This window comes from Pleurodeles waltl, chromosome 3_1, assembly GCF_031143425.1.
Source record: "Pleurodeles waltl isolate 20211129_DDA chromosome 3_1, aPleWal1.hap1.20221129, whole genome shotgun sequence".
Taxonomy (NCBI): domain Eukaryota; kingdom Metazoa; phylum Chordata; class Amphibia; order Caudata; family Salamandridae; genus Pleurodeles; species Pleurodeles waltl.
This window is the reverse complement of record NC_090440.1, coordinates 1,773,017,590-1,773,038,623: the sequence shown is the minus strand read 5'-3', so window position 1 is coordinate 1,773,038,623 and position 21,034 is coordinate 1,773,017,590. Positions and strand designations below refer to the sequence as shown.

The window sequence follows — 21,034 nt, the reverse complement described above, 5'->3', positions numbered from 1 at the left end:
ATGGGGATATTCAATTCCTCCCAATGCTCCCTGGTATGCTTCTTCACGCTGAAGAACTTTTTAAGGAACCTCTCCGCTCTAGGGTTATCACCCCTAAAGCTGACAGGAAATATAAGGCTGCTCCCTATGACCCAATATATATTAGGTCTCAGGTCCTTCCTGACTCCGTTGTTGCCTCCAAGCTCGGCCACTGGAGACTTTACTCCTCCCGAGAAGGAGCGCAAGAAAACTGATGCTATGGGCAAAAGGGTTTCTGCACATGCAGGCAATCATTGGCATATCACCAACTCACAAGTACTGGTGGCCATATATGACCGGGCTCACTAGGTTGAAATAGAGGAGTTCCTCCAGTTCCTACCAGTTGAGCACCAGAAAAGAGGGCAATAAATAGTTGCAAAGGGGCTGACAATTTTAAATATCTCAATTCATTGTTCCCGGAACGCCGCAGATACAGCTGCACGCAGCATTAATACTAGTGTCCTCCTCCGAAGGCACGCGTGGCTGTGCTGCTCTGGTTTCAAACCAGAGGTTCAGATAGCAATCCTTGGTATGCCCTTTGATAAGGAGCATCTTTTTGGACCTAAAGTGGACACTACCTTTGAAAAGCTCAAGTAGGACACAGACACAGCAAAGGCTATGGGTGCTGCTGACTCTCCTACACAGAGAGGCACTTTTCTTCACCCTGGTTTTAGAGGCTCCTTCAAAACCACCTCCTCTGAGGTGTTTTCATCACACTCCAAGCAACCTCAAACATCCTACTGTAGGGGATTTCTACAGAGGTTCCTTTAGAGGCAGCAATTATAAGGGATGAGGTAAGGGCACTCTGTCCTCCGGCTCTTCCTCCCCTGCAAAGCAGTGCCTGCCTTCATCATCCCCCTGCTAATTCGAGACCTGTTGCAGGAAGGCTGCAAAACTTTAATTCACACTTGGTCAATATCACCACAGACCTTTGGGTCCTCTCCGTTATCCAACGTGGTTATTGTCTGAAGCTTATCACCACTCCTCCAAATATTCCTCCTCACACTTACAGGCTAACTCAGGAACACCTCACTTTCTTCAAACAAGAGGTCCAATCCCTTCTTCTCAAAGAGGCTATAGAGCATGTTCAGTTGCAACACAAAGGATCAGTGATATACTCCTTATACTTCCTTATTCCCAAAAAGGATGGTTCTCTCAGGCCTATTCTCGACCTTAGACGGTTAAACCAATACATTACATCCGAACACTTTCACATGGTTAATTTCAAGATGTTATTCTGCCTCTACAGCAAGGCAACTTTATGAGAGCCCTAGATCAAAAGGACTCCTACCTTCATATTCCCACTCACCATGCACACCAAAATACCTAGCTTTTGTTATTGCAGGCAAACATTACCTGCTCAAGGTCCTGCCTTTCTGGGTCGCTACCACTCCCATAATCTTCACAAAGGCCCTCATTCTGACCCTGGCGGTCAGTGTTAAAGCGGCGGCCAACCCGCCAACAGGCTGGCGGCTGAAAAATATGAATTCTGACCCTGGCGGGAACCGCCAACACAGGCCGCCGCTTTAACACTCCGACCGCCACGGCGGTACAAACAAACAGCGCGGCGGTCACCGCCAACAGGCAGGCGGCAGACAATGTACCGCCCACCCTATCACGACCCACCAATCCGCCACCTTTTCCGGGGCGGGAGCCCCGCCGATAAAAACACGGCGGAAACAGACATCTCCAATGGAAAACGCTTACCTCGACACACTCCACGCGGAATTGGAACAGCATGGAACCCGAACTCCACATCCTCCCAGCCATTGCCTTCCTGCTCTTCTTCCAGGATCACGAACCACGCCGCAGACAACAACGGTGAGTACTGCACCTACGACACAGGGGAGGGGGGAGGAGGAAAGGTTACGGGCACACACATACGCAACACACCCACCCCCACCCTCACCCCCACCGAAATACCTACACACCTATGCAGATAAAAAGTCAGAGTGACACCCCCAACCCCCCCCCCCAAACAAAGACAAAAGCCAGTGCATGTAAAAGTAGAACCATATTATTGCAACAATAAAGTATAGCGACCTTAGCAATATATGAAGAATGAATACACATCTAGAACTCCATCCATACAAGCAGCAAAAGTCCGGCCCAGTCAATCAAAGTCCCAAGGTCCGTGGGCCAATGTGCAGCAACACATGGGCAAAGCCCACACACAAGATCCAGTCCATTGGAGAGAACACTGCTGGGGCATCACTAAAATAAAAAGACAGGCACCTCAGGGGGAAGGGAAGGGGGGGCACCTCAGCCACATGAGTCCACGACGCCAGATCCACGAAGGGCCTCCATGCCCACTGTGACATCCTGGGGAGTGCAAAGCCACAGTCTCACAAGTCTCTACAGTGGGTGGATTGCCCACTGTGCCATCCTGGGGAGTGCAAAGCCACAGTCTCACAAGTCTCTACAGTGGGTGGGTTGCCCACTGTGCCATCCTGGGGAGTGCAAAGCCACAGTCTCACAAGTCTCTACAGTGGGTGGGTTGCCCACTGTGCCATCCTGGGGAGTGCAAAGCCACAGTCTCACAAGTCTCTACAGTGGGTGGGTTGCCCACTGTGCCATCCTGGGGAGTGCAAAGCCACAGTCTCACAAGTCTCTACAGTGGGTGGGTTGCCCACTGTGCCATCCTGGGGAGTGCAAAGCCACAGTCTCACAAGTCTCTACAGTGGGTGGATTGCCCACTGTTACATCCTGGGGAGTGCAAAGCCACAGTCCATCAGGTGGATTACAGAGACCACTGGTCATGGAGGAGGCATGGTGGGCAGAGTGCGTCGCGAAGGCCTGCCCGACACAGAACCGGGACTGCCAATGGGCCAGCGGTGCTTGACAGGAAGGGCCCAGCGGAGCGGTGCTTGACAGGAAGGGCCCAGCGGAGCGGTGCTTGACAGGAAGGGCCCAGCGGAGCGGTGCTTGAGATGAAGGGCCCAGCGGAGCGGTGCTTGAGATGAAGGGCCCAGCGGAGCGGTGCTTGAGATGAAGGGCCCAGCGGAGCGGTGCTTGAGATGAAGGGCCCAGCGGAGCGGTGCTTGAGATGAAGGGCCCAGCGCAGCGGTGCTTGAGATGAAGGGCCCAGCGGAGAGGTGCTTGAGATGAAGGGCCCAGCGGAGCGGTGCTTGAGATGAAGGGCCCAGCGGAGCGGTGCTTGAGATGAAGGGCCCAGCGGAGCGGTGCTTGAGATGAAGGGCCCAGCGGAGCGGTGCTTGAGATGAAGGGCCCAGCGGAGCGGTGCCTGAGATGAAGGGCCCAGCGGAGCGGTGCTTGAGATGAAGGGCCCAGCGGAGCGGTGCTTGAGATGAAGGGCCCAGCGGAGCGGTGCTTGAGATGAAGGGCCCAGCGGAGCGGTGCTTGAGATGAAGGGCCCAGCGGAGCGGTGCCTGAGATGAAGGGCCCAGCGGAGCGGTGCTTGAGATGAAGAGCCCAGCGGAGCGGTGCTTGACAGGAAGGGCCCTGTTCAGCGGTGCTCCTCACGGCGGGGCCCTGTTCAGCGGTGCTCCTCACGGCGGGGCCCTGTTCAGCGGTGCTTCTCACGGCGGGGCCCTGTTCAGCGGTTCTGCTCACGGCGGGGCCCTGTTCAGCGGTTCTGCTCACGGCGGGGCCCTGTTCAGCGGTTCTGCTCACGGCGGGGCCCTGTTCAGCGGTTCTGCTCACGGCGGGGCCCTGTTCAGCGGTGCTCCTCACGGCGGGCCCTGTTCAGCGGTGCCTGTCTTCTGTTTCCAGTGAACCACACCTGGCCAATATTTGCCCTCACTCTGCATCGGACCTTTCCGTTGCGGGGCCCTCCTGTGATGGAGTCCTGGGGCCCTGGCTCTCCTTCGATACCCCCGGAATGGGGCTGGTGGGGCCCTCATGGCCAGGTCGGCTGCTCCCTGCCCTTTGCTCCTTGCTGCCCTTGCCCTCCTTGGCAGACTGTCCGTGGCCTTTGGCTCCCTTACCCGATGTGGCAGGTGACGGTGCAAGGCTACCCTCCTTGGGGGCAGGCGTATCAGGCCTGTCGCGCCTGCCCTTCCCTTTCTTGGTCCTCTTCCCAGGGGGGGGGCTGGCTGTGCCTTTGCTGCTGGACGATGTCCCAGCCCAAGGAAAGGGCGGACTCCAAAAACCAGGCACGACGTTCTTTGGAGTTGCTGGGCTAGTGGTGGCTGAGGTGTTTGTGGAACTCTTACGGGATGGAGGGGGTGGGTCAGGTGAGGAAAAGAGGTCCACTTTAGAGAGGAAAATTTTCTTTGGAGCCATGGGAAGGGTGGCTGGAGTGGGTATGGGAGTGGAGGAAGAGGATGTGGTTGTAGGAGAGTCAAGTGTGCTGTCTTTGGGTGCAGGTGCTTGGGCAGGAGGCTGACGTGAGGTGGATGGCTGTTGTTTGGGTGCCTGCCTGCGTTTGTGTGGTTGGGAAGCGGGGGTGACAGACACACTGGGAGAGGACACAGGGGACGTGTACATGGCAGTGGGGGTGGTGACTGCACGTGTGCGGACTGGTGTGGAGGGTGTGCTGGTGATGGGTGCAATGCAGGTGTGTGTGGAGACGTCACAGGGAGGGAGGAGGGAGACGAGGAGGTGGGGGACACAGAGGAGGTAGTGGCTGTTGGCATGTATGCATCTGGATGTTGCTTGGGTGAATGCTTGTGTGTCCTGTGGTGCTTATGTCTGGATGAGCTGCCCTTGGGTGTTGAGGTGTGTGCAGGCTGGTCTGTAGGTGTGGATGGGATAGGCAGAGGAACAGGGGAGTGGGACTGGGTGGAGGGAGTCAGAAGAGGGAGGCTGGAGACAGGGACAATGGCTGCCGTCAGTGCTGAGGCCAGAGCGTTGAACGATCGTTGATGGGCAGCCTGACCCGAATGAAGGCCCTCCAGGTATGCATTGCTTTGATGCACCTCCCTCTCCACACCCTGGATGGCATTCAAAAGGGTAGACTGCCCAACAATGATGGTCCTCAGGAGGTCAATGACCTCCTCACTGAGGGCAGCAGGGGTGACTGGGGCAGGGCCTGAGGTGCCTGGGGCGAAGGAGATGGCCGGCTTCCTGGCCTTACGGGCACGGGCCGAGGGCCGAGGGGCTGCTGGGAGGGCGGAGCTGGTGCGCTGGGTGGCGGCTGTACCTGTTTCTGCTGTGGGCACGGATGTTGCCGCCACCGCAAGGGAGCTCCCTTCCGAGGACGTGTCGGTGTCGCTGCCGTCTCCACGGGTCCCCGTGGTGGAGCCCCCCTCGCCCTCCGTCTCACTGGTCATGTCGGAGTCCGTTGCATGGGCCTCCGGGGCCATGTGAGATGCAGCTCCCTCTTGCGCCAATGCCACTTCTCCTCCGCCTGATGATGCTAATGCACACATTCACAGATAAACAAAGAAAATGGTGGGGGGGTGGAAAACATAAAGACAAGTTGAGTGCATGCATTGGGGACACTGTTGGCGGAGAGGACAGACACAGAAGCCCCCTGCACTACGCTGCGCACTTGGGGTACACTACTCATTCACTGGGACATGCCCTACAAGCCTATGGGCGACAACTGCCCACACAGTATACACTGGTCCATGAATCGCGTTACTAGGCACCCTACAGAGGTGGGGGGCGGGGGCACAGGACCATACTTCACGGACGGGCCTATCCTACAGAAATCGCCTTGGCCTAGGGATACCCACAGCCCTCCTCCCCCACCCAGGCACCTCCACTGCGCGCAAAATAGCTGAATGTGCTGGTACTCACCCCCTTGTGTCTGCTGTGATTTCCTCAAGCGCTCATCTAAATCGGGGTAGGCCACCGCCAGGATCCGGGACATCAGGGGGGTCAAGGTACGACTGGCACCCCTCCTAGGTTGGGAGGCCATCCCCAGCAGAGCCTCCGCGGTCTTCCTGCTCCTGCGGCGGATGTCCTCCCACTTCTTGCGGCAGTGGGTGCCCCTTCTGGTGTGGACCCCCAGGGCCCGGACGTCCTTGGCGATGGCACGCCAAATGTCAATCTTCTGATGGGCGCTGACCTATGTGACATGTACAGGGGGGGAAGAGAAACATCATCACTTTTCTGCATGCTCGATGTGAGTGGCCCCCCCTCCCCAACCTTGCCATGTGGCACATGCTCTCATCTGTCGTGCCATGCATTCGTCATTCGCTGCCCTCCCCTCCATCGTACATCCTCCCCACTCAGGCCAGGCATTGGGCACTATGCATTGCCCCCCATGTACTCACCTGTTGGTCTGGAGGCCCGTAGAGTAGCGCATACTGGGGGAGGACCCCGTCCACGAGCTTCTCCAACTCCTCGGAACTGAAGGCAGGGGCCCTTTCCCCAGTCGCAGCAGCCATTGTCACTTCCAGACCGAGGTCACAGCAGCACTTGCAGTATAGGTCCTCTCCTGTGGATGCTCAGGTCTCGTGTGGTCAAGCAGAGAGAAAATGGCGGTTACGGCCGCGGCGGTGCGTGCCGCGGCGGTGCGTGCCCCGGCGGTGCGTACCGCGGCGGCCGGCGCTCACCGCCATTGGCTCCTGAAACCCATAGGGTTCAATGTTGTCCAATGCGGCTTTGTCCTTCCTAGGCATCGTCCGCTGGGACTTGCGAGGAGACGGAGGAATCTTCCCGTGTACAGACCGCTGGTGGACCTGTCGACAATGGAAGAAAGACACGTCACACTCACCTACAGACTCAACCGTGCCACTATACAGGAACTGTGTGCCCAGCTGGAGCCAGACCTGATGTCACCCATCCGCCAACCCACAGGGATTCCGCCTCTAGTGCAGGTGCTGTCAGTACTGCATTTTTTGGCAAGTGGATCATTTCAAACTACCGTGGCCATTTCATCTGGGATGTCTCAGCCTATGTTTTCGAAGGTGTTGTCCAGAGTGTTGTCTGCCCTGATGAAATACATGCGGAGCTACATCATTTTCCCTGAGGTGGGTGACTTGCCTACAGTGAAGGGTCATTTCTATGCCCTTGGACACATTCCCAATATCATTGGTGCCATTGATGGTACCCATGTGGCTTTGGTTCCCCCAAAAGACGATGAGCAGGTGTACAGGAACCGTAAAAATTATCATTCGATGAATGTCCAGGTGGTCTGTTTGGCTGACCAGTACATCTCCCATTTAAATGCCTAATTCCCAGGGTCAGTGCATGACGCGTACATCATGCGAAATAGCAGCATCCCTTATGTGATGGAACAGCTACAGAGACAGCGTGTGTGGCTAATTGGAGACTCTGGTTACCCAAACCTGCCTTGGCTATTGACCCCAGTGAGGAATCCCAGGACCAGGGCAGAGGAACGGTACAATGAGGCCCATGGGCGGACTAGGAGGGTGATTGAGCGGACCTTTGGCCTCCTGAAGGCCAGGTTTTGGTGCCTGCATATGACTGGTGGATCCCTAATGTACTCACCAAGGAAGGTGTGTCATATCATCGTGGCCTGCTGCATGCTCCACAACCTGGCTTTGCGACGCCAGGTGCCTTTCCTGCAGGAGGATGGTCCAGATGGTGGTGTTGTGGCCGCTGTGGAGCCTGCGGAGAGTGAAGAGGAGGAAGACCAAGAGGACGACACAGACAACAGGGACAGAGTGATACTGCAGTATTTCCAGTGACACACAGGTAATAATCTACTCCAGCATTGTATTATATCTGTAAGTGTAGTGGCTCTCTACTGTCTGACCTTTCACCCCAATGTATGGTAACTTAGTTGTGTATATCACTTCCTATTTCAGTGATCTGATCCCCACGGAGTGCCCTCTGGTTTTTTTCCCCATGGACTACCGCTGTGTGACACTGGTATGTTGTCATCACAATGTAACTAGAACTGTTTTGTTGGTTATATCGAATACATTTGGTTTAAATAAATAGATAGCAGAATCCAGTTGGTTAATGTGCAATAATTGTGTTTATTGAAGTTTTAAAATAGGTGTATGGTTCAAACAGGGTGATGGTGGAGGCATGTCCATGGCAGTGTCCAGGCTGTCGTTCCTACAGGTCCATTGTCCATATGCCTGTGGAAGGTGGAGCAGGGGCAGTTCAAGGTTGGACAGGGTAAACAAGTGGGACAGTGGGATGACATCCGGGGGTTTCCGTGCATGGCGGGGGTCTTGACATCCTACTCTGTCTTCTTCCTCGATCTCAGGCCTTTCTTGCGGGGTGGTTCTTGTTCTGCAGGGGGTGGGGTCCGGGAGGGCCGTTGCTGTTGTGTCGGGCCTCCTGACCACTAGCGCCGGCGGAGGTGGTGGGCTGTTCTTCCTCCATGCTAGTGGCAGGGGCCCTTTGGGGGGCCACATGGTCCCGCAATGTGTTGACAATCTGGTTGAGTGCCACCACGATTGTACCCATTGCGGAACTGATGGTGCGCAGTTCTTCCCGGAACCCCATGTACTGGCCCTCCTGCATGGCCTGGATCTCCTGGAACCTGGCCAGGACCGTCGCCATCGTCTCTTGGGAGTGGTGGTACGCTCCCATGATGGTGGTGAGGGCCTCGTGGAGAGTGGGTTCCCTTGACCTGTCCCCCCCTGTCGCACAGCAGCCCTCCCAGTTCCTCTTTGTTCCTGGGCCTCTGTCCCCTGGACGGTGTGCCCACTACCAGTGCCCCCAGGTCCCTGTTGTTGTTGGGGTTGTGGGTTACCCTGGGTGGCCTGTACTGGTAGACACACCGCTGCTTGACCTGTCCTGGAGACAGAAGCATGGGCCCGCTGGGTGGGTGCTGTGCTGGTGTTTCCTGAGGGGGGTAGGTCTGCTGTGGCCTGGGGCTGACTGAGGGTAACCGACTGTCCAGAGGTCCCCGATGGTCCGGGCTGGTCATCAGGTTCTAGGTTGACAGAGCTGCTGTCATCACTGGGGGCCTGTTCTGGGGGTGGGATGGACAAATCTGGACCCTCCTGGCCGGTGTGTTGGCGTTCGGGCCCTGCAGGGCTAAAAGAATATGGTTATTGATTTTGTGTGTGCCGTGGCGTGCGATTTGTGGGTGCCCTTGTCCCCCAGTGCTGGCAGTCCCATGTGGGAGGAGTTGTGAGGGTGGTTTGTGGGGGGGGATGGGTATGTGCAGTGGTCATGCTTAGGTGATGGGTGTCCATGGTTTGTGTTGGCATTCAGGGGTTTTGGGTTGGGTTGGGTTGGGTGGGTTGTGCTGGTGAGACATTAGCAGGGAGGATATGTGCTGGGGGGTTGGGGGTGAGGGTGGGGGTGTGGGTTGGCATGCTGGTGGTTGAGGGGGGTGAAGTAGTTGAGATTCGACTTACCAGAGTCCATTCCTACTCCAGTGAGGCCCTCAGGATGCAGGATGTTCAAGACCTCTTGCTCCCATGCTGTGAATTCGGGTGGAGTGGGTGGGGGTCCGCCGCCAGTCTTCTGAACTGCAATGTTGTATCTTGACACCATCGACCGCACCTTCCCCCGTAGGTCGTTCCAGCGCTTTCGGATGTCTTCCCGATTTCTGGGATGCTGTCCCACAGCCTTGACCCTATCGACGATCCTTTGCCATAGCTCCGCCTTCCTGGCTATTGTGGTGTGCTGCACCTGTGTGCCGAAGAGCTGGGGCTCTACCCTGATTATTTCCTCCACCATGACCCTGAGTTCTTGGTCCGAGAACCTGGGGTGTCTTTGGGGTGCCATGGGGTGGTGTGGATGAGGTGTGGGGTGGTGTGTGTGGTGATGAGTGTAGTGGTGTGTGGTGTTTTGTGCATAGATGTGGTGTGGGTGATGATGTTGGGTTCCTGTGTGTGTTGTGCTTTGCGTTCCCTGTGCTCTCTCTCTGTGTATTGTGCTGTGTCTCTGAATTTCGCTTTGTGGGGGTTTGTGGGTGATGTGGGTGTGTGTTTTATATGGTGATGGGTGTGTGGGAGTGGTGTTTGTATGTGTATCAGGTGTGTGTATTTGGAATTGTCCAATGTGGCTGTGTTTTGTAAAGGTGTGGGTATTTTGAGCGCGGCGGTGTGTACCGCCAATGGAATACCGCGGTTGAAAGACCGCCGCGTGGATTCGTGGGTCGTAATGGCCATGGGCGTGTTTGTGTTGGCGTGACGGTGGAGGTTTGGTCATCTCCAGGTTATCGCTGACCGCTGATGAGGCGGGCTTCAGTGGATGTCGGGTTTTTGGCGGTTTGGCAGTTGTGGGTCAGAATGACCGTGGCGGTTTACCGCGGCCGCGGCGGGATGATGGCGGTCTTCTGACCGGCGGTAAGTGGCTTTTACCGCCAGGGTCAGAATGACCCCCAAAGTGTTTTGCAGTGGTTGCCGCACACCTCAGAAGGCAGAACATCTGCATGTTCCCTTATCTAGATGAGTGGCTTATCAAAGGCAGTGCCTTACAACAGTGCCAACATCACACCCAGTTGACAGTGGATCTCCTTCACATACTGGGTTTCACTCTGAAATTCTCCATGTCCCACCTTCATCCTTTTCAGGTACAGCCTTATCTAGGGGCTATCTTGAATGCGGTGTTAGGGTTAGCCTACCCCAACCCTGTGCCTCAGGTCATACTGATCACAGATGCATCACTGACAGGCTGGGTTGCTCACCTTCAAGACCTCACAGTAAAGGGCCCCTGGGATCTTAGTCACCAATCCCTACACATCAGTTACCTCGGACTCAGGCCATATTTTTAGTCCTGAAAGCATTTCTTCATCACCTATCTCACAAGGTTGTATTTTTCTGCATGGGCAGCATGACTGATGTACTATTTGCAAAAACGGAGGGAGGGAAGCAGGGGTTGGGGGGGTGTCATGGTCATCCAATTGTCACAACTCCCTTGGACAATATGGAGTTGGGCTCTTCACCACCACATTCACCTAGTGGCAGAGTATCTCCTAGGAACCGACGACGACTTTACAGTCCTGCTCGGCAGGATGCAGCAACAAGTCCATGAGTGGGAACTCCTTCCACAACGAGTCCTTTAACCATACTTTGCCAAGTGGGGAACTCCTCAGATAGATCTTTTCGCCATAGCAGAAAACGCAAAATGCTCAAGCTTCGCTTCCAGGTATCCAGACCTTCTATCTAAGGGCAACGCTCTATGGATGAACTGGTCAGGGAAATTTGCTTACACTTATCCATCAATCCTTCTTGTTGCAGTTCTGGTTCAGGGAATCAGGCAAACATCTCTCAGCATGACCCTTGTAGTTCCCACTTGGGCGTGTCAGCCATGGTTCACAACATTTCTAGACCTCTGAGTAGTCCCCCACAAGAAGCTCACCAACAGGCTGGACCTTCTGACTCAAAATCAAGGACAAATGAAACATCCGGGCCCCAAGTCACTCAACCTTGAGATATGGCTCCTGAGGTCATAGCGTTTGGTTACCTCTAAATGCCTGCGGAATGTATGCACATTGTCAGGGAAGCTCGTAAATCCACAACTGAATCAAGTTATGCTGCAAAAATGATACGTTTTGTTTGGTACTGTCAACCTAAGCATATTGGCCCCATGAAAGCTACGGTTAAAGAGATTGTTTGCTATTTGCTCCATTTACAGAAAGCAAAATTAGCAAATACTTCCATTTGCCTACATCTCGAAGCTATAGTTGCATATCTACAACACAGACAACGTATTTCTTTGGTCAAAATCCCAGACTTTAAGGCTTTCATGGAAAGGCCTTAAAAGGATCATTTCACCCAGGTTATTCCCTGCACTATTCTGGAACCTCAACATTGTGCTCACTAGGCTCATGGGCCCTCCTTTTGAGCCACTTCATTCATGCCCTTTCCAACACCTTTCTTGGAGGGTAGTTTTCTTATCTGCCATCACATCACTCCGGCGTGTCAGTGAGGTCCAGGCACTAACCCTAGAAGAACCTTTCTTCCAGGTTTATAGAGACAAGGTAGTCCTGCACACAAACCCTAAGTTCCTTCCTAAAGTGGTTTTGCAGTTTCATATAAATCAATCCATTGACCTACCAGTCTTCTTTCCGCGACCTGACCTCATACTCTATTGCAGAAAGAGCGCCCCCACCGCATAGATGTTAAAAGAGCACTCAAGTTTTACATAGATAGGACCAAAGAGTTTAGGAAAACTAAGCAACTTCTTGTAGCCTTCTCACCACTCACAAAGGCAGTCCAGTATCTAAATCTGGCATAGCTAGATGGATAGTTAATTGTATTCAGACTTGCTATGCTAAAGCTAAAAGACCATTACCTGTTACCCCATGGCACATTCCACTAGGATAGTCATTGTGTACAGCAAATTAAATGCAATGTTTGACGTTTTCATAATTTCAGTGAGTTTTCATAATTTATGAGTGACATTTCACCGACTATGAGTGCCTCTGTCTCCCGAGCCAAACCAAGCGACAGCTGTGACACTAGGTCACAGTCAGGCTGGATGTATTAGTTCAAAAAGAGTCACAACTCAGTAACTATAAAAAAAAAAAAATCACTAATAAATGAGCGTCCATCCACAAGAAGGCATGCCAAGCTCTGAGAATTTTTACCATGTGGTCTATCGGGACCGGCTGCTAGGAGCTGTTCTGGACTCTCTCCTAGTGAAGGCAGCCACAAATGAAATACTGCCTACGATACAGAAAAAAAGTTATTTAAATATAATCCTCATTTTCAATAATTAAAATTGCTGCTAAATTCATAACGAATTCTCCCACTCTCAGGTGTTAGTAAAAAATTGTTAATAGACACATAGGGGGTTATTCTAACTTTGGAGGAGGTGTTAATCCGTCCCAAAAGTGACGGAAAAGTGACGGATTTACCACCAGCCGTATTACGAGTCCATTATATCCTATGGAACTCGTAATACGGCTGGTAGTATATCCGTCACTTTACCGTCACTTTTGGGACGGATTAACACTCCTCCAAAGTTAGAATAACCCCCATAGCTTGGATTAAAGCAATGCATCTTTGGCTGGCAGGTGGCAGAGACGCTAAATATTTAAATACTTTGTGTGAATTACACACATGGCATTACTTTTTGCCCATTCAGCGGCTGCCTTCGCCAACCAGAGAGTAGAAGAAACAGTCCTTTACCCACAGACTCACAATTACCCCCTTCAGGTAGATGTAGTAGCGGCCACACCTGTCTCAGAGAGGGCGGCGGTGCTTGTCAGGAATCCCCAAGGTGCCTCCTGCGTTATCTTTCAGCATCCCCAGGGATTAGGGTTAAATCATATCTCTGTTCTTGGTTAAACCTTCATGTTTCTAAGTAAACATAATGTGCTGTGTTACACAATTGGTTTTATCAATGCTTGTTTTACCAATGCTTGTTTGCTTATGTGCTTCTAAATGGGTGTGGTGTAGACATGTGCTTCTAATTGGGTGTGGTGACTCATCCACATGTGGAAACTCAACTGCTTTCTTGATTGGCTACAAATAGCAGAGTGAAGCATGCCTCCCTGCTTGGCTTTGTTTTGCTTCCTGATCTCAGCATCTGATTTGGCAGTCCAGCCCCTGCTGTCATCCTCGTATTCAGGACTTTTGAGGCAATTCTTTTCTTCGTTACTGTACCAGCTGACACCAGGCATTCCTCCATCACTCTGGAAAAGACTTGCAGCTAAGTGACTAGTATTCTCCAGGGACTTTGTTCTTTGAGCGCCGCGCTTTCCTGGAACAGCTGGTGCATTTCTGAACATTCTACATTATTATTGTAGTTACTTGCCTAACTGTGCTTGAGGAAATCTGCTTTAGCTCAAGTACTACAAAAAGTGACAGTGCAATTTTAAAAGAGCATTTACGTGACTTTTCTTTCTCTAATAGCATACTCTTGGATTTAAATTGTGTCATTCATGCCTGTGTTTCAGGTTTGAGGAATTTGCTTTTGAAGGGTTTTTCACACACACAGTGAAACCAAATCAAACTGTGCCACCCTAACTGTTTAAACCCAGAGTGGACATTTGTATTTCTTGGATTGTTTTTGTTCCTTTTAGTTTAACCCTATGCATGCAAGAAAGTTATACGTGATATAATTAATGCCCTCAATGGCTTTCTTGTGCATGATAAGTGCAACCACAGTTCTGATTGTAGTGTGCAACAGTGAATCTCTGTGAAGCCAGCCCTAGTGTTGCAATACTTATTGTTATGGTACTCATCATAGCTTGTTTAATCCGCTACTATGTAAAAAAATGTTTTAGCTTTCTTTGGATTTATTTTGGTGGTAGTCTGTAATTGTAAGCACACTAAATTTTCATTCTGCATGTTATCCTTTGCAAATGAAACATTATACATTACAGTTGTATTTGCCTGTTGTTTAGTGGGATTGATTTGTTTTTGCTTTGCTTGATTTGCCCTCAGAAAAGGAGAACATATTCTTGGCAGAACTGGTACTATTTCTCAGTGAGCTTGTGATGGGCCTAGCTGACTTCTAGTACATGCCCTGAACAGTTGTCATGTGACACGATTGGCACAATTGTCCCTCTATTTCATATAATACTTCAACTGAAGTTTAACCTCCCATTATACCTCTTGTGTTATAATAAGGAAGGCATGGCATCAATCAGTGGAATACACTTCCCTCCCTTAGCTCATACTACCTCTGGTGGCCCTGCTTGGCTTAAAAACTTTAATATACCTGTATTTTGGCTCCACTGTCTTGCTGCTTTGATGTGTTGAATTCAAGTCTGCTGTTTTGAAGTGTAGCAGATAATCCCCATCATGTCAGATATGATCTCTCACAATGAGGGTTATCTGGCAATTGACCAGTTTGAATGGGCTAGTTCCTGCATTAGTGAACTACGGCACTCTATAGCTGGAGACATTTTTTTTCCTAATAGGTTGTGTATCACTAATAGGTTTCCTATTCTGAGAGTGTGGCCAATTGTTTATTTGAAATGTTTTCTATTGTGTAAATGTGTTCAGTGTTCGACCTGCTGCACCAAAACTGTGTAGTTCACATTTGCACAAAATGCGTACTTGTTCTGCATTTCAAACTGTGGTGAGTTTTCTAATTCCTAATTTCATTAAACCTATGAGGATATACTTTTCATCATGAAGTGTCTATTATACCATGTTCAGTAGGGTTTCAAGTGGCAATTGATAAAAATAATTAGAATTTTTTTTGTCCATAACCTTATATGCTGATCATTGGTTAATCTGTTTTTCCTTAATTTCTTCACAATGAGTTATTGGACATGTATGATTTTACAGTTAAGTCATCTCATTTTCAGACAAAGATTTGGGGCACCCGAGAGAAACATGGCTATAGCTCTCATAATCAATCATCTTACCTTTTTGTCAGCTCTGACTTTCCTTATAGGGACAGGCCACCTAAAACCCAAGCCTGTCATATTTGATTCCATCTTTGGCTGGCTGCTCTGGAACAGTAACTTAGTAAGTATTTATATCTCTAGAGATTTCGCTGCTAGTCTGACTTCTCCATGTTCCACACAGGCTCTCCATAGTTCTTAGAAATGTGGGAACTACTGTTCCATCATAATATCCCAAGTTTGAGTGTTGAATTTCTTTAAGTTTCCCAAATTATTACTTGACCATCCATCCACAAAAATAATTATTGTATTTTTCAGAGGCTATTTCTTTGTACATAACCAAATGTTTTTGTTTATGGAATGGTGATATGCTAGCTTGAAAAATAATTTCATTCCAGCTCATAAATTGCAGATTTCTGTACTTGACAGCATGTAGGAACAGACAAATCAGATTTCAAACAGTTGTTTTGCCTTTTAAGCTTGCATTGGAGTTCTGGATATTCTGCAAGGAAAAGACTAATATGTTAACATTTGTGTGTTTATGTTATTAAATGCCTCAGTTGAGACCTGTAATCAAAAACTTCAGATGCTCTCTTTTAACGCCCTTGAAGCTACATTAGTGCTGATATAGTTTAAGCTCAGAATTCTAAATTGGTATTACTTGGTTTGAAAGACATTTTAATTAACTATACAGTATTTTGGTTGTGATTTTGCATGTATATGTTTTAGGTTCATAAACCATTTGCAGGAAGTCTGATAAAATTTCGTTTCAGAATATGAAACTGCATTTTTCTAAACGACGACCCCTGCCATTATAGTTTTTCATCTTGTTGAAAGCCAATGCAAGCATTCATGAGAAAATATGTTTTAGTTTTAGATTGGGTTAGCTTCCTTCATTCAAGAAAGTGTTAGATAATTGTATGGACTGCAAAATAAGTTATGTTTTTTTTACATTTAGGATATTCTGTTGCGGTTGGAGACTTTAACGGTGATGGAACTGAAGGTTTGTCTATTTATATTATCCTTTCAGCATATTGAACGTATACATATTGCATTTTTACATCTTTGTCGTAGTGATAATGCTCTAAATAAATATACTGCAATAGCATACCAATATGGAGGAAAAAACAAGTTACTGATCACAAAAACGGTGTGAAACAGTTTTGGTGAAAACCCATCTTGGCAAATAACCAACATGCTGAAAAAAACAGGAGAAACTGTTGGAAATATGGTATTGATTTCTGGGTTTGTATGATAATACATTTTTTAAAAGCACAAAAACCTTTATAATAGTTCCCAAACCAAAAAATTGGAAGATTGCATATTTTTTCAGAATTTAGTATACAAACGGTTTAGGATTCCAGTAGTCTTTTTATCTTTTTCTTTCACAATCCTATATTGGAAGTTTGAAGGGGAAAAGAACCAGAGTAGATGGATGGAGAAAAAGAAAGTTAAGAAGGAAATTTTAAGGTAAGTAGGTCAGAAAGAATGATGAAAAACTGCAATTGGAAGGAAAGGGAACCGAGCACAAATAAAGTAGAAAACATCAGAGAATGAGAAGTGAAAAAAAATGGAGAATTGAAGTGGAGAGCATTGGCAATGCCAATAGGTCTCACCTATGCAAGAGTTATTGCGTTTGACAATGTGTTTTAGCCATTCGGTACACCAGTGTGGCTGCTGTTCAGCGTGGCTAAAGGTTAGTGGCATAGAGAAAAGTGGCGTGGAGTGATGTAGAGTGGAATGGCGAAGAGTGGAGAAAAGTGTTTTTAAGTGGAGTGGCAGAGAGAGGTTGTGTATTGGAGTGACATGTAGCAAACTCCGATATTGCGACAAGGAAATTGCGAGTCGGTGTGACTCGCAATTTCCGAGTCGCAATACCGGATGCAGAACGGTGTCTCAGACACCGTCTGCGACTCGCTATGGGGTCGCAAAGACCCACCTCATGAATATTAATGAGGTGGGTCACATTTTGCGACCCCATAGCGAGTCCCTGCACTCACAGGGATGGTGGCCTGCTAAAGTCAGCAGACCGCCATGTCTGTGACTGCTTTTTAAATAAAGCATTTTTTTGTTTTCATTTTGCAGCCCGTTTTCCTTAAAGGAAAACGAGTTGCAAAATGAATAAAATTACGAAACCATTTGGTTTCGTTTTTTCAGTGTAGGCAGTGGTCCATTTTACCACTGCCTGCTCTGAAAAAACCTTTTTGCCCACATTCACAAAGGGGAAGGGGTCCCATAGGGACCCCTTCCCTTTTGCGAATGAGTTACCACCAGTGTGACACTGGTGGTAACTGCGAGTTGCTTTGCGACCGCATTCGCGGTCACAAAGCAATTCTGAATTGCGATGCGAATCGCAAATAGGAAGGGAACACCACTTCCTATTTGCGAGTCGCATTCACAAATTGCAAGTCGGTACCAACTCGCAATTTGTGAATGAGCATCGCATTAGGCTGTTTGCATGGCGCAAACTGCGATTTTCGCAGTTTGCACCATGCAAACGGCTTCCTACATCTGGCCCCTAGAGTGGAGTCGCACAGAGTGGCATACACTGGAGTGTTATAAAGTGAAGTGGGCTGGTGTAGAGTGCATTGCCGTAGAGTATTGCAGAGTATAGTGGCATTGAATTCAGCAGTATGCAATGCAGCGTCATAGAATACAGTGGTATAGATTAGAATGGTGCATTGTAGAGTGGAGTGGTGCCGAGTGGAGTGGTGCCGACTGGACTGATGCAGAGTAGAGTGGCACAGTAGAGTGGTGTAGAATGGTGCAAAGTGGAGTAGAGTAGAGCTGAGTGATGCAGAGGGACGGCGCACAGTAGAGTTGAGTTGCATAGATTACAGTGGTGTAGAGTGCAGAGTAGAGTTGAGTGGCATAGAGTGATGCAGAGTAGAGTAGCCTAGAGTGGTGCAGAGTAGAGAGCAGTTCCATACAGAGCAGTGACATAGAGTGAAGTAGTTTAGAGTAGAGTGGCTTAGAGGTCAGTGATGAAGAGTGCAGTGTTGCAGAGCAGAGTTTTAGAGTGCCGTGGTGTAGAGTGGCGTAGAGTATAGTAATGCAGGGTAGAGTGCAGTGGCATAGAGAGCAGCTGTGTAGAATGTGCTGACATAGAGTGCAGTGGTTAAGAGTAGAGTAGCATGGAGTGGAGTGGCGCAGAGTGGCGCAGCGTAGAGTGCAGTGATGTAGACTAGATTGTTTTGGAGTACAGTGAAGTGGTGTAGAATGGTGTGGTTCAGGGTAGAGTGCAGTTACACAGAGTGTCATGGAGTGTAATGGCGTAAAGTGGTGTAGAGTGAATTTACATAGATTGCAGTTTTGCAGAGTAGATTAGAGTGGCGTACAGTGGACTGGCATAGAGTGCAGGTGGATAGAGTTGAGTATTACAGAGTAAAGTGCATTTGGGTAGAGTGTATTGGCATAGAGTCTAGTGGTGTAGAGTGCAGTGTTGCAGAGTGGCACAGAGTACAGTGACAGAGTGAAGTTGTGCCGAGTAGATTGGTGTGGCCTAGAATGGAGTGATGTAGAATGCAGTGGCAAAGAGTGCAGTAGCAGAGAGTAGAGTGATCCAGGGTAGATTAGAGAGGTGTAGCATGAAATGGCATAGAGTGCAGTGGCACTGAGTATTGTACAGTGGAGTGGTGCAAAGTAGAATGCAGTGGTGTGGAGTTGTGCAGAGTAGAGTGGCATAGAGTGGAGTATTCATGGTTTGGTAGCGTACTGCCATTACTGACAACACATTTTGAATTGAAATGACCTTTACATTTGCACAGACATACAGTTTTACTAATAGAAGTATACAGTGCATAGATGTAAATGTGTGGAAATTGCAACACCTAGTGTAATGATTTATTCTGATCCTATCAATCAATCAATCAATCCATTTATAAAGTGCACTACATACCCGTGAGGGTCTCAAGGGGGTGGGGGTGCTGCTACTGCTCGAAGAGCCAGGTCTTGAGGTGTCTTCTGAAGGTGAGCAGGTCCTGGATCTGTGTCTTAGGTCGGACGGGAGGGTATTCCAGGTCTGCCGCCTGACGATTTGCGTTGGATGCGGGGGATGGAGGCGAGGGCGAGGTTGGAAGAGCGGAGTTGTCGGGTGGGGGTGTAGAAGCTGAGTCTGTTGTTAAGGTAGGCTGGTCTGGTGCTGTGGAGTGCTTTGTGTGCATGGGTGAGGAGTTTGAAGGTGATCCTCTTGTCGACGGGTAGCCAGTGCAGGTCTCTGAGGTGGGGGATGATGTGGCTGCGACAGGGAATGTTAAGGATGAGTCGGGCGGAGGCATTTTGGATGCGTTGGAGGCGTTGCAGGTGTTTGGACGGTGTAGGAAGTCGGCTCTGTATGCACTATTTCAAAGTGAGGAATAGTATGCACAGAGTCCAAGGGTTCCCCTTAGAGGTAAGATAGTGGCAAAAAGAGATAATACTAATGCTCTATTTTGTGGTAGTGTGGTCGAGCAGTAGGCTTATCCAAGGAGTAGTGTTAAGCATTTGTTGTACATACACACAGGCAATAAATGAGGAACACACAGTCAGAGAAAATTCCAGGCCAATAGGTTTTGTTATAGAAAAATATATTTTCTTAGTTTATTTTAAGAACCACAGGTTCAAATTCTACATGTAATATCTCATTTGAAAGGTATTGCAGGTAATACTTTAGGAACTTTGAATAATCACAATAGCATATATACTTTTTACATAAAACACATATAGCTATTCCAAAAGTGGACACTTAGTGCAATTTTCAACAGTTCCTGGGGGAGGTAAGTTATTGTTAGTTCTTGCTGGTAAGTAAACCACCTATGGGGTTCAAATTGGGGTCCAAGGTAGCCCACCGTTGGGGGTTCAGAGCAACCCCAAAGTTACCACACCAACAGCTCAGGGCCGGTCAGGTGCAGAGTTCAAAGTGGTGCCCAAAACGCATAGGCCTCAATGGAGAAGGGGGTGCCCCGGTTCCAGTCTGCCAGCAGGTAAGTACCCGCGTCTTCGGAGGGCAGACCAGGGGGGTTTTGTAGGGCACCGGGGGGGGACACAAGTCCACACAGAAAGTACATGTGTACTCAGGGGGGACAACTTTGGTTACTCACAGTCTCGGAGTCGCCGGGGGGTCCTCCCTGTAGCATTGTTTCTCCACCAGTCGAGTCGGGGTCGCCGGGTGCAGTGTTGCAAGTCTCACGCTTCTTGCGGGGATTGCAGGGGTCTTTAAATCTGCTCCTCTGGAAACAAAGTTGCAGTCTTTGTTGAACAGGGCCGCTGTTCTCGGGAGTTTCTTGGTCTTTTGGAAGCAGGGCAGTCCTCTGAGGATTCAGAGGTCGCTGGTCCTGGGGAAAGCGTAGCTGGAGCAGTTTTCTTCTGAAGGAGGGAGACAGGCCGGTAGGGCTGGGGCCAAAGCAGTTGGTGTCTCCGTCTTCTCTGCAGGGGTTTTTCAGCTCAGCAGTCCTCTTCTTCGTAAGTTGCAGGAATCTGATTTCCTAGGTTTAGGGGAGCCCCTAAATACAGAATTTAGGGGTGTGTTTAGGTCAGTGAGGGCAGTAGCCAATGGCTACTAGCCCTGAGGGTGGCTACACCCTCTTTGTGCCTCCTCCCAAGGGGAGGGGGTCACATTCCTATCCCTATTGGGGGGATCCTCCATCTGCAAGATGGAGGATTCCTAAAAGTCAGAGTCACTTCAGCTCAGGTTGCCTTAGGGGCTGTCCTGACTGGCCAGTGACTCCTCCTTGTTTTTCTCATTATCTCCTCCGGCCTTGCCGCCAAAAGTGGGGCCGTGGCCGGAGGGGGCGGGCAACTCCACTAGCTGGAATGCCCTGTGGCGCTGGAACAAAGGGGGTGAGCCTTTAAGGCTCACCGCCAGGTGTTACAGCTCCTGCAAGGGGGAGGTGATAGCATCTCCACCCAGTGCAGGCTTTGTTACTAGCCACAGAGTGACAA

At 49.7% G+C, this 21,034-nt stretch overlaps 1 protein-coding gene across 1 annotated transcript in view; it reads left to right on the top strand.

The window, feature by feature from the left end:
• Nucleotides 1–21,034, top strand: part of ITGAV (integrin subunit alpha V) — a 447,435-nt gene that overhangs the window by 96,016 nt on the left and 330,385 nt on the right. Inside the window, exon 8 of the mRNA XM_069225776.1 lies at nucleotides 16,074–16,118. Coding sequence (XP_069081877.1) covers nucleotides 16,074–16,118 — 45 coding nt within the window. The remainder of the gene's footprint in view (nucleotides 1–16,073; nucleotides 16,119–21,034) is intronic.